The sequence below is a fragment of the Protopterus annectens genome, chromosome 13.part0 (genome assembly GCF_019279795.1).
Source record: "Protopterus annectens isolate FY-2018-M chromosome 13.part0, PAN1.0, whole genome shotgun sequence".
NCBI classification, from domain to species: domain Eukaryota; kingdom Metazoa; phylum Chordata; order Ceratodontiformes; family Protopteridae; genus Protopterus; species Protopterus annectens.
The window spans coordinates 1,171,637,501-1,171,649,836 of NC_056747.1; the positions used below are offsets into that span (position 1 = coordinate 1,171,637,501).

At 43.1% G+C, this 12,336-nt stretch overlaps 1 protein-coding gene across 1 annotated transcript in view; it reads right to left on the bottom strand.

The window, feature by feature from the left end:
• The window catches only part of RAB34 (RAB34, member RAS oncogene family), a gene marked incomplete in the record, with an annotated part of 431,068 nt that overhangs the window by 272,044 nt on the left and 146,688 nt on the right, over positions 1–12,336 (bottom strand). Inside the window, 1 exon segment of the mRNA XM_044055175.1 lies at positions 5,721–5,786. Within this exon segment, the coding sequence (XP_043911110.1) occupies positions 5,721–5,786 (66 nt within the window).

A 12,336-nucleotide genomic window follows, 5' to 3' on the forward strand; every position in this document is an offset into this window, starting at 1 on the left:
AGGAGAATGCTGTACTTGTTTCTTTGTCTTTAATGGTACCTTTGTCTTGGCTGTTTTAATGGTAAGTTGTGAAGGTCTGAAAACACCCTCAGAAGCCGATGCCTGCTCAGCGGCTCCGGACCCATCTGAGGGATTAGTTTCCGTAGGCCCAGTACCTTGAGTTTACAGAGGCCTAGATGTCTCCATGTGGGAGCCGGAAGGGGGCTGTGGCTCTGAGGTAGCGGGTGTCAGGGGCTGTGAAAGCGCCTCACGGAGAACTGGCGACTGGCCTAGAAGAGGTTTCATCGTCGGTTTTGGACCTCGGATGCCTGTCTTTATCCTTGTCTTTGCATTTTTTCGGTATTGAGGTCGTTGGCTGATCCGAAGGCATCGTATAATTGAACATTCGGCCAAAGTAGTGCAAAGCAAAATCAAAACGTCTTTTTATAGTGCGTTTGTTAAATCTAGCACAAAACCGACAACTAGTGATGTCGTGATCAGGGCCTAGGCATGGAATACAGTAAGAGTGGAAATCCTTATGAGGTATTTGCTTCCCACAAGAAATACAATTATTAACTTTTTCTGACATCGGACTGAGGCAAGAAAAAAGTTTCCCCAACGGGGTACTTGGCTTTATTGAAGACTTCGGATTTGAAATTCACCTTCAAAAATCTCAGGAGTCAGCCAACCGGCACTTGCGAATTGCTTCTGCTTCGGGCACCGCACGGCAAGAAAGACCGAAAAAAATGGCGTCGGATGCATCTTATATACCCCTGGCGCACTGACGTCAGGGAAGAAGCGACAGCAACTGACGCCGGACAAAGACTTTGGAACTTAGGCCGACTGTGGGACCGCCTGACGGCAGGATAACCCAAGTGTAATGACTGCAGCAGTGTAACACGATGAACATCTAGAAACCAGTCCGACAAATAAGGAAAATCTATGCTAGAACTGGACATGAGGTGAGAAGTAACGACCACCATGGATTTTTTATGAAAACTTATAGGGCCAAGAAATACTGAATAGAAATATCTGGAACTGGTATAACTTAAGAAAGTTCTGCAACATTTCCTTACCTTCAGATGGAGATAAGCGTTTTAAAGTTCCAGACAGCACATCCAGCCCTCCATTTAGTAAACTAAAGTAAAGTAATGAGAAGTAAAGGAGAAATGAAGGGAAAATAAGTAAAACTTCCACTTTATGTTGTGAGAATTTACCCCACTGAGGTTCAGAATAGGCCTTACTGACTTCTTCTGGGCAATAAAAACTGGCTGTAAAAACCTTGTAACTGACAACCTATGGGAAAGTAATGAATAGTCTTCCAGTGGGACAATTTGCTGAGTGTCAGAGTTGGTAAGGTAGTGTGACACTAAGGTAGGGAACATAAAACAACAACATATAACCCTTTTTAAATGATCTCTGTATTCCACATGTCCTTGGTGATGAGAGACCACTAAGACAGATTCTTCTGCTAAGTATCTCCAACAAGATGTGAAATGTGAATCTACCTCATTTTGGATTCATCAAGGGCAGGTCACATTTATTCATCCTGGTGTACTTTTCTGAAAGGGTCACTAAAGCAATGAAGATAAAACAGTATATGTAGCATACCTTGACCTCTTCAAAATATTGAGGCAGTCTCCCACTTAGGTATAAAAAAAAGCGAAATAAACTGGGAATAAACCCCTATCTCACCCACTGGACTGCCAACCAGCTCACGGATGCAATGCAGGAAATCAAAATAGGAGAAGTTACCTTGACCAAGAGAACAGTTGAGTCTCCAGGGTTCTGTGCTGGGACCTATCCTGTTTGGCATCTACTTCTCTGAAGTGAAAGCCAATACCAAAGGACTCTGGCTGGCTAAGTTTGCAGATGACTGCAAGCTACAAGCAGATATTGAATAACCAAATTATTTAGCTATCCTGTAACAAAGTTTATCCCAAAAAATAACTGGTACCAAAATCATGGACTGAAACTAAGTGCCAAAGAATGCATTCTTGTATCCTTATTAAAGTCATCTACCCTGGGGAACTGTCCCACTGACAATATGCTCCAAAGAGTTGACCCCAGCTGCTCGGGATCTGGAAACTTATGTGGACAGTGACCTAACTTTCAACAAACATATGTCCAATGTTGTAAGAAAATCTTTCTATACTGCACAGCTTACAAGCAAAGGGACTGTTCCTAGATCTAGGGATGTCACTGTCCCCCTTTACTCAGCCTTCATTAGGCCAATCATTGAGAATAATGCCCCTTTGGCATGTATCTCTCCAGATACATGCAACAGCTGGAACGCCCACAGAGATACCTTATAAAAAAGATACAAGGTCTGAACAGTATATCCTACATGGACCGAATCAAAGCCCTTTCACTATACTTAGTACTCTACAGACTGCTAAAAGGTGACCTCTGTCTGGCATGCAAGGCATCCACCAACCCAGTACAGATGGGTTTACTGCACATCAGCAAATCACATAGCATCAGAAGTATCATACTTTACCTATGGATCCAACATCTTCTGCAAAATGAACAGAACGATATGGAGGGACATGTTTAGCCTGCAGAGAATACTACTGCTCTGGAGCAGACTCCCCATCCATGTAAAACAAAGTTCCTCCCTATCCCTATTCACACATATGGATGAGAACAGAAAATTTTCCCCAGGACTGCCTCCTGCACTAATAATGGACAGAGGCAGCTCCTAAATACTTTACTCCATTCATAGGTCACCTCAAATTACGTATGGTATTGTCCCAGTTATTTTCACTAGGGGTAATATATAAATATCGATCAATGGAATAGGTTAATTCAAGCACAAAAAGGGAAACTGGCTAGGGTTAAAATGGCCTGCAAAGGCAGCTTGCCTAGTACTTACCTATGAACCTATAAGGGGAAACAAAAGTGATGAGGGGCTCAATAAAAGAAGACCCTCTGTCTCACTGTTGGTAGTACCACCCCAGGCACAAACTTGTCAGCAACTCTGCTGCTGGAGTGGAGACTACTGTTGATTTTGACCCTGCCAGAAATGGCACGACCAGTGCCTCCAGTGAGTAGACTTTGTCTTCTGAAAGGACCTCTGAAGTGGTTGGAAGAATATCTGTCAGTGGACAGGATCTGTCCCTTTTTCTTGATCTCTGAGCTAGTCATCAGTTTGTAACCAACACATCAGAGTTTCCTAAAGGGGACTCTAAAAAGATCATCCTTAAGTACTCAAAGTGGGAAGGCACAACCCAACATAAACGAGGAGAGGTCAATGTCAGCCACCTTGCTTACCAAATAAACAAGTCAGATGCTATGTAGATCATATGACAGCCAATAGGTAGTCATCACCTAAAGCTTGAGTTTCAGTGGTCCCTTCTAGTACTTCTAATCCCCTCAAAGGCACTATTCCACAAGTTCTTCTGAAAGTGAAGCACGTGATCAACACAGTTCAGTGCCCTTATGTCCTCTGTGGGTGGCTGTGAGCACCTGCTTGCCAAAGTAAGTCACAGCCCGGTGCAACAATCAGAATTGTATGAATCCTTACCACTGCTGCCAGGATGGTGACACAAGAGTTAGGATTTTCCAACAGCAAAGGCAGCATCTTAGGGAGCAAGAAAACCTCATCTGTGTTCCTCTTTGCAGGTGCTATTGCATTAAGCTGCAGCAGACAGATATTAAGTACTTACCTTTGTCCACAACAGGGCGACCTCCCAGGGAATTTGTTCCAGTGCCCTGCAATTTCCCCAAAATGCATTCTAGACAGAAAAACAGAATGTCATGCAGCCAGATACATTTGTATCTGCATATCTTCATATGAGGATGAGGCTTCGTGTTTTCTTCAACTTGATCTAAGAGGAACAGCAAAGCCTATGGATTCCCTGACACAAATCTTCTTTCAAAAAGGTAATAGTGAGAAGAAAAGACCTAATCTGGATCAAGACCTTCAGCTGAGGCATTTGGAAATGGCATGTCCTTAGAAGACAGAAAGCATGGGGTATACCTTTGAAGTTAAAACCACAGAAGGGCTGTAGACAGCACTGACAACATAGACTAGTACAATAGCGCTAAATAGTACTATCAGTGAAGCCATCATAGAGAGGGAACCTTTAACAGATACTGCAGCCAGCATCAGGAAGACCTGTGCCGTTAGGGGAAGCAACATAAATTATTACTGAGCCTGCAGGATCAGCTCAGGGAAGCCCCCTGCCTGTTAGCACATCTATCAAGTGACTCTGCAGGGACATATCAACCCACAAAGGAAAACTACTTCAGAGGACTGGTAACAGCAAGATTGGGAAACATAAATCTATAACAGCAAAGAAGTCTGTACAAGACACTGAAAAGTGCTGTGGTTATCAAGCCTGGTGCACTCAAGTCACTGAAAAAGATGACTGTGCTAAGATTGTGTTAAGCACTGCAGCAAAAAGACAGTAGTCCAAATGTGGCAACACCTATGCCTGCTGACAAAGGGGTACCAGTACCACTAGTACCACCTCAAGAGTCCAATGAAATACATGCACAAAGCCTGCACTCTGAACCAATGCCAAAAGAACCAGTGGTAAATCCAAAAACAGTTCATCAGGTTAAGTGCATGTTTCAGGAATTGACAGAACATCTAGTATACGACAAACATTTTGAACAGAAGGGAAAAAGTAACAGGTTCTTCAAAGAAGTGGTGGAGATACCCAAGTCAGTTACACTGGTGATCCTAAGATGGACAATCAAGGGCCTGGAGAGAGTGGATCTGCTGGCAGTGGAGGATACACCGGAAAAAGAAGAATGGATGGGCCAGGTGACTTACAGAAGGCTGGACAATGAGACTCCTGCCCTCCCCTGTATTTGGAGGAAGTGTCTGGCCCCAACACCTTACCTGAGCAATGCTTTCTGGTTTCATACCTCCAGCCTATGAAGTGGAATCAGAATGAGAAGCAGCCACCCTAGACTCTAGCAGTTACATTTTTGCCTGAAGAACTCCCCACAGCCTTGCAATGTCTCGTATACGTTTATTCTATTAACTAAAGACATAATTAGTGTTGCTCTTGCAGATTCTGTGATTTGTTTTATGCTGTAATATGATAATCCTAATCTGATTATGCTACTGCTTGTTTCTCTAAACTTTGACTGTTTTGTTTTGTATCTCTGTGCTGTGGTTAAGAAAGGACTATTCTGCTGCAGCCCATGTCGCTGCCTGCCAAAAATGAAAAAGGACTACTGTAGCCCAGTCCAGCTACCCTACTTAGAGAGAAAAAAACAATAATAAAATTTGACACTTTAGTTTTGGGCACAGCAAGCAATAGTATATTAAGCAGTGGCTGCTGACTACTTCCCAACTTTCTAGAGAGGCAAAGCAATGATGGCTGAGCTGAACAGGAAAAAATACAAGACCAGATTTCAGAAAAAAATATTACTCAGTCCTACTCTAAATAGCAGGGAGGAATTACAGGGCAAGGAAAGAGACGCACTACATTAATGACAGCGAAGAGTCAGTGGAACTAAACAAGCATAAGCTTAGACAGGTAACAGTACTCAAGAAACACAGTCCAGTAAGCTCCTGCTGCAAAATCTCATCCTTAAATTGTGGCACTAGGCTACACAGAAATGCCTTGGGGGTGCAAAAATAAATAAATAAACATTAATTAATTAATTAATTAATTAAATAAATCTTCATATCTGAAAACACAAACTAATCTCAAGAAAATTTCAGTGCTGTAGGTTGGGAAGTGAGGTATCAAGCACTGTTTCTGTCTTGCCTGACTTACCTGTTGACTAGACATGTCTTTCCAACTGAAAGGTCACCCACCACAATAATTTTTGAAATTTTAAACCTGGTTAGAAAAAAAAAATAAGTAGGATTAGTTCCTGCAGATTAAAGTGGGTAATGGCTTAAAATTACTGAACAAACAGTGGTTAGAAAATGCAGGCCTGAACTCCATGCTCCAATTCCACACAACAGCAGCACTATAACTAACAAAACCAAACCACTCAAATACTTTTCCTAGGCATTCATTACCTCTGTATCTCTAGCACAGGGCAAGTCAAGATACTCAGTTTAGAAGTGCAAATATTAACAGTAATTGGTTTCCTAATTTTTGTCCCACAACACAAGGGCATACAGTGGGTGTAATGTATGAAAGCTGCTTTCACCAAAACACACTAAGCACCTTTCATGTGAAGCCCCTGCCTTGTATGACTCACAACCTAAATACAACCAGATGACACAGAGGTATTAAGTAACACTGCCCTTTCCACCAATACATTACCCTAAAAGAAAGTACAGTTTTGTGCCTACCATAAATGTAGATGTTCGAGTGTTCACACTGCTGCAGTCATCACACTTGGGTTATCTGCCCTCAGGCGGTCCCGCAGTCGGCCCAAGTTCCAAAGTCTTGGTCCAGCGTCAGTTACTGTCACTTCTTCCCTGACGTCAGTGCGACAGGGGTATAAAAGAGGCAGTCGACGCCATTTTCTTCAGTTTTTCTTACCCCAGATGTCAGATGCCCCCAAATAGGAAGGCAATACATAATCCTAAGTAAATTACATAAGTAGAAAACAATAGCTACAGCTGTAAGCAAATACACCATGTAGAAATACATCTTAGAGATTGTATAAACAGGGAGCTATAGATAAAACCCAGGTAAAAGAGGGAAGGTGGGAGGTAACCTGGACTGCAACAGTGTGAACACTCGAACATCTACATTTATGGTAGGTACAAAACTGCACTATGTTCATCGTGTTACACTGCTGCAGTCATCACACTTGGGTTGAATCCCAAAGCTAAGGCTGGGCGGTTGGTACCAAACAGGGTTTGGAGAAGCTAGTAGGCCCTACAAAACTGCAGTGGCAAAGCCAGCTCTTGTTTTTGAGTATAGAGGTAAGTGGTAGTGCTTGGTGAAGGTGTGCACTGAACTCCAAGTTGCAGCTTCAAAAATATCCTTGGTTGGTACCCCTCTGAGGAAGGCTGCTGATGTTGCTGTAGCCCTGGTGGAATGAGGCCTAATGTTACCAGGTACAGGTTTCCCATGGTGTGTGTAGCAGAAACGGATACAATGTCCTATCCATTTTGAAATGGTCTGTTTTGATATAGGCTTTCCTTGAGATCCTGCAGCATAGGATACAAAGAGCTGATCAGATTTTCTGAAAACCTTTGTTTTATCCAAGAAGAAATGTAATTGCCTGTGAATGTCCAAATAGTGTAGGAGCCTTTCCCCTTTATTCTGGGGGTTTGGATAAAAGGTGGGTGAATGAATGGTTTGGTTTAGAACCACACTGGATACTACCTTTGGCATACAGGAAGGGTTAGTTCGTAAAGAGACTCTGTCTTGATGAAAAATGATGAAAGGCTCCACTGTCATTAGGGCCTGTAGCTCTGAGACTCTTCGTGCTGACGTTATTGCTAGCAGCAGGGCAGTTTTCCATGATAAAAATTGTAAATCAGCTGAAAAAGCTGGCTTGAAGGGCGGTAGTGTAAGTTTTTCCAAAACAAAATTGAGGTCCCAAGTTGGTGTTGGTGCTCTTCGGGGCGGTCTTATGTTCTTAGCCCCTCTGAGGTACTGTCTTAATAATGGATGTGAAAAAATAGGAGGATCCGTGTTGTAATGAGCTGAAATAGCTGAAGCATGGATCTTTATAGATGAAAAGGAAAGGCCTTTGTGCAACATCTTAGTTAAATATTGCAGAATCTGAGGAATATTTGGGACAAGAGGATTTTGGCCTTTAGCCTGGTTCCAGGCGCAGAATCTTTTCCATTTGTCTGAGTAGGTTTTCCTGGTGCTGGGTCTCCTGACCTCCAGAATGACATCCATAACAGCTGTAGAGAGAAGTGTTGACTGGTTGTTTAGATAATCTGCCATGCAGCCAGATTTAAAGTCTTGAGCTGGCTGTGTAGAATCTGATTGTTTTGCTGAGTCAGCAGGTGAGGAATTTGAGGTAAAATCCATGGTGGGCCTTGAGCCATGTTCCTTAATATTGGATACCAGTGTTGGTGTGGCCAGTCTAGAGCAATGAGTATCATTTGTGGCCTCTCTAATCTGGCTTTTAGCAGCACCTTTGCCAGAAGAGGCAGTGGAGGAAAGGCATACACTGTTAGTGTTTTCCAACTGAATGAGAGGGCGTCCACTTTCCAAGCTAGAGTGTGGTATGTCCTTGTGCAAAGCTTTCGCAGTTGGTAGTTTTGGGGGGAGGCAAACAGATCTATTTCTGGGCTCCCCCATTTTTGAGTTATCATTGTGAATACTTGTGGGTCTAGTTTCCACTCGTGAGGATCCATGATATTTCTGCTTAGTTTGTCTGCCAATGTATTTTTCTTTCCTGGCAGGAATTGTGCTTGTAGTTGAACTTGGTAGGTCAGTGCTGTGTTCCACAAGGTCATTGCTTGCCTGCATAGGGGGTAGGAATGTGTGCCCCCTTGTTTGTTTATGTACCACATCACTGTGGTGTTGTGTCTTTATTAGAAGTTGTGCTGGATGTAGGAGGTCCTTGAAAGCTGTTAGGGCATTTTGTACAGCTAGCATCTCTTTTTGATTGATGTGGAGATGCATTTGATCTGCAGACCATTTGCCCTGAATACACTGTCCTGCCATGTGTGCTCCCCAGGCGTAATCCGATGCATCTGTTGTCATTGTTTGCCTGGCTGTGGGCAAGGTGAAAGGCTGACCCTTGTTGATGTGACATGCCTGAGCCCACCATAGAAACTCCCGCTGAAGGCAGGGAATTAGTGGTATTATTGTTTCCAAGCTGTGGCTGTGTTGAGTCCATATGCTTTTCAGGTACCATTATAATTTCCTCATATGCAGTTTTGCAAATGGTATTAGTAGTATGCAAGATGCCATGAATCCCAAGGCCTGCAAAATTTTTCTTGCAGGGAGTTGCGTCTTTGTTGCCATCATTTTGAAGTATTGAGTCAGTTGTCCTTGCTTGTCTGGCGTGAGATAAGCCATCTGGGCCGTTGTATTTAAGCTGGCACCCAGGAATATTATGTCTTGTGAGGGCACTAGTTTTGACTTTTCGTTTACTGTGTACCCTAGGCAACTTAGCAGGTTTTTTACAAACGCCAGATGTTTTAAAAGAATGTCCTTGCTGTCTGCTTGAATAAGGCAGTTGTCCAGGTATGGCTATATTTGGATTCCTCTTTGTCTGCAGTATGCAATTACTGGTGCCAGGCATTTTGTGACGACCCTGGGAGCAGTAGATAAGCCAAAGGCCAGTGCAGAGAATTGGTAATTTGTACCTGCTATAAATCGGCGGTATCTTCTGCAATTTTGTCTGATAGGGACATGCAAATATGCCTCCTTGAGGTCCAACGTTACTAGCCAAGCCTTCTTGCCCAGCATGGGAAGAAGTTGCTATAGTGTGAGCATCTTGAATTTGGGTACTTCCATATTTGGCCAGCAGACCATTAAGGCATTAGTTCTTTATTTATTAACAACATAATACACATGACATTTGTGTTTTATATTTAGACTATGCTATTATTATTAGTTTTGAGAGTTAATTAATATATGTGTTTTAAATATTTTCAAATATTTTTTGTTGATTCTGATTTGTTACAGCTGAACAGGTAGTGATGTCATTGTCAGTATTTAAATGTTCATGTTTTTGATTTCTGTCTGAAGAAGCTGTGATAAACGCGAAAAAAGCTTTACCTAACTGCAGTCTTTTTCTTGGTTTTAGCAGCATTAAATGTTGGATTTTATGGATTATTTTATGGACTACTTGGGTCATTATTGAATATACAGCGCATGGTGCACTCTTCAGTTATTTTGTCTTCATTTGTACCTTTTTAAGCTGAAGGTGCTTAACCCAGCAGCATTTGCTTTTTTCACTTCCAGATATGTGTTTAGAATTGAAAGGTCCAGAATGGGTCTCCAGGCTTTGTCCTTTCAGGGAACCAGAAAGAGTCTTGAGTAAAATCCTTGTCCTTGCTCCTGTGTAGGAACCTGTTGAATGGCTCTCATGTCCATGAGTGCTGTAATTTGTCTTTGAGCCTCTGCCCGTTGATTTGATGGCAGGTTTGGCATTCCTTTTATCCTTGGTAAAGTGTGAAAGTGGAACCTGTATCCTTGAGTTACAATATTTAGGACCCATTTGTCTTTTGTGATGATGTGCCAACTGTCTGCAAAAAGTGCAAGTTTCCTAAGGGAGCTGCCAAGAGTGATTTGCTTGGCAGTCTGAGGGGTAAGTCATTGTAATTGTCTGATAGTTTGAGACCTGTCTTCTCCTCCTTTCTGGGTTGTGGCACCCCATTGTCTTGGCTTGTAAGAGCCTTGTGGCTGACCTCTGCCCCTTGGGCGTCTGTATTTGCCCCTCTGAGGTCTGTCAGAAGTTGGTAAGGACCAGTTGTTGGTTGGCCAATTTCTGCTGAAACGAGGGGGTTGGATCTGTAAAAAATCCTTGACCGTCTGCATAGATTTTGCCTTATCCTCCATTTTCTTTAAAACCTCTTCTGCTTTCACACCAAATAAAACATCCTGCTGTAAGGGTGCATCCAATAACTTTGCTTTAACATGATCAGGTAAAGTTTGTTCTTTTAACCAAGCATGCCTACGAATGACAGACCCTGTTACAGCTGCTCTGCAAGAAGCTTCCAATGAATCAAATCCACATTGCAAAGTATGTTTTCCCACTTGTTCTGCTGCATGCAACAAATCTTGCATTTCCTTGTAATCAGGCTGCTCTGTATGTGTGCTCATTTTTTGTTTTAATTGAGACACCAAATATTGTTGATATTTTAGCATGTGAAACTGGCAATTTAAGGCCCTCATAGCTAGAGTAGCTGAGGTACATACTTTCTTTCCCCATCTGTCTAGTGCTCTAAAATACCTTTCAGAAGGTACAGGATTTTTAGCAATAGAGGCCTTAATCCCTTTGGGACCCTGGGAAATGGTTTCTGGGTCAGCAACAGGACTTTTATATAGGAATTTATGTGAGTCAGGGAATCTGTAGTATCTGTCTGGTTTGGCTGGTGTAGGATGTAATGAATCTGGGTTAAGGCTAGATTCTGAATAAACATCATCCACAATGTCTAACACAGGTGGAATAGCAAGGGGTCTGTGCTGGGGTAGTAAGAGGAACTCTGAGCCTTTTCTTAGAATCAGAGTAATTCTGGCCTCCCCAGTGGAAATGCTCCCTCATGGTATGTAAAGTTTCCCGAAAAGAGTAGTCTTCTGGAGGAGATGCTGAAGGAATAGACTCTTCAGCATCAGAGTCTTCATAAGGAGGAAAAGAGTACTCCTGTTCCTCAGAAGAATCTGAGGTAATGGAAACCTGGTCAGAGGAAGCGTAGTCCTCCTCCTGTCTAGGCCTTTTGTCAGGTGGGGGATGGGAACCCCTGATTAGGGTAATTAAGTCTTCGGCCATCTTAAGCATCTGTTTCTTAGGCATGGGGCCTTGCACTGGAGACTGCTATACAGGCTTCCTTACTTTTAATGGAGTTTTCAGTTTTGCAAAGGATTTAATAGTAAGAGTAGTCTGTCTGAAGACACCTTCAGCAACTGACGGCATTTCAACTGCACCGGGATCCCCATCAGCCATGGAGTCGGAAGGACCTAAAGATAAAGGCTCTGGAAGCCTTGCAATCTCCGCTTGGGTGTCGGATGCAGGCTGGAGTTCTAAATCAGTGGTCGTCAGGGGCTGCGTAGGCGCCTCACTGTAAACCGGAGAACCGGCGACTGGCCTAGCAGAGGCCTCGATGTCTGGTTTGGGTCTCGGCTGCCTGTCCTTATCTTTGTGCTTTTATGCATCCCGGTCATCGGTTGCTCCGACGGCATGGTATAATTAAATTTCCTACCAAAATAATGTCAGGCGAAATCAAACCGACGTTTAATAGTTTGTTTGTTAAACCTAGCACAAAACCGACAACCTGTGACGTTGTGGTCTGGGCCTAGGCAAGGGATACTAATAAGAATGAAAATCCTTATGAGGTATTTGCTTCCCACAAGAAATGCAATTATTAACTTTTTCTGACATCGGACTGAGGCAAGAAAAGGTTCCCCAACGGGGTACTTAGCTTTATTGAAGACTTCGGTCTGAAATTCGATTTGAAAATCTCAGGAGTTGGCCGACCGGCACTTGCGAACTGCTGCTGCTTCGGGCATCGTGCGGCAAGAAAGACTGGAGAAAATGGCATCGGCTGCCTCTTTTATACCCCTGTCGCACTGACGTCAGGGAAGATGCGACAGTAACAGACGCCGGACCAAGACTTTGGAACTTGGGCCAACTGCGGGACCGCCTGACGGCAGATAACCCAAGTGTGATGACTGCAGCAGTGTAACACGATGAACATCAGGGAGTAGTCCCATATCAGTAACTGGTTTTCCTTTACCTGCTCACCTGCTCAACAATGCACACATAATCATAAACACAAACTACCTAAATGGC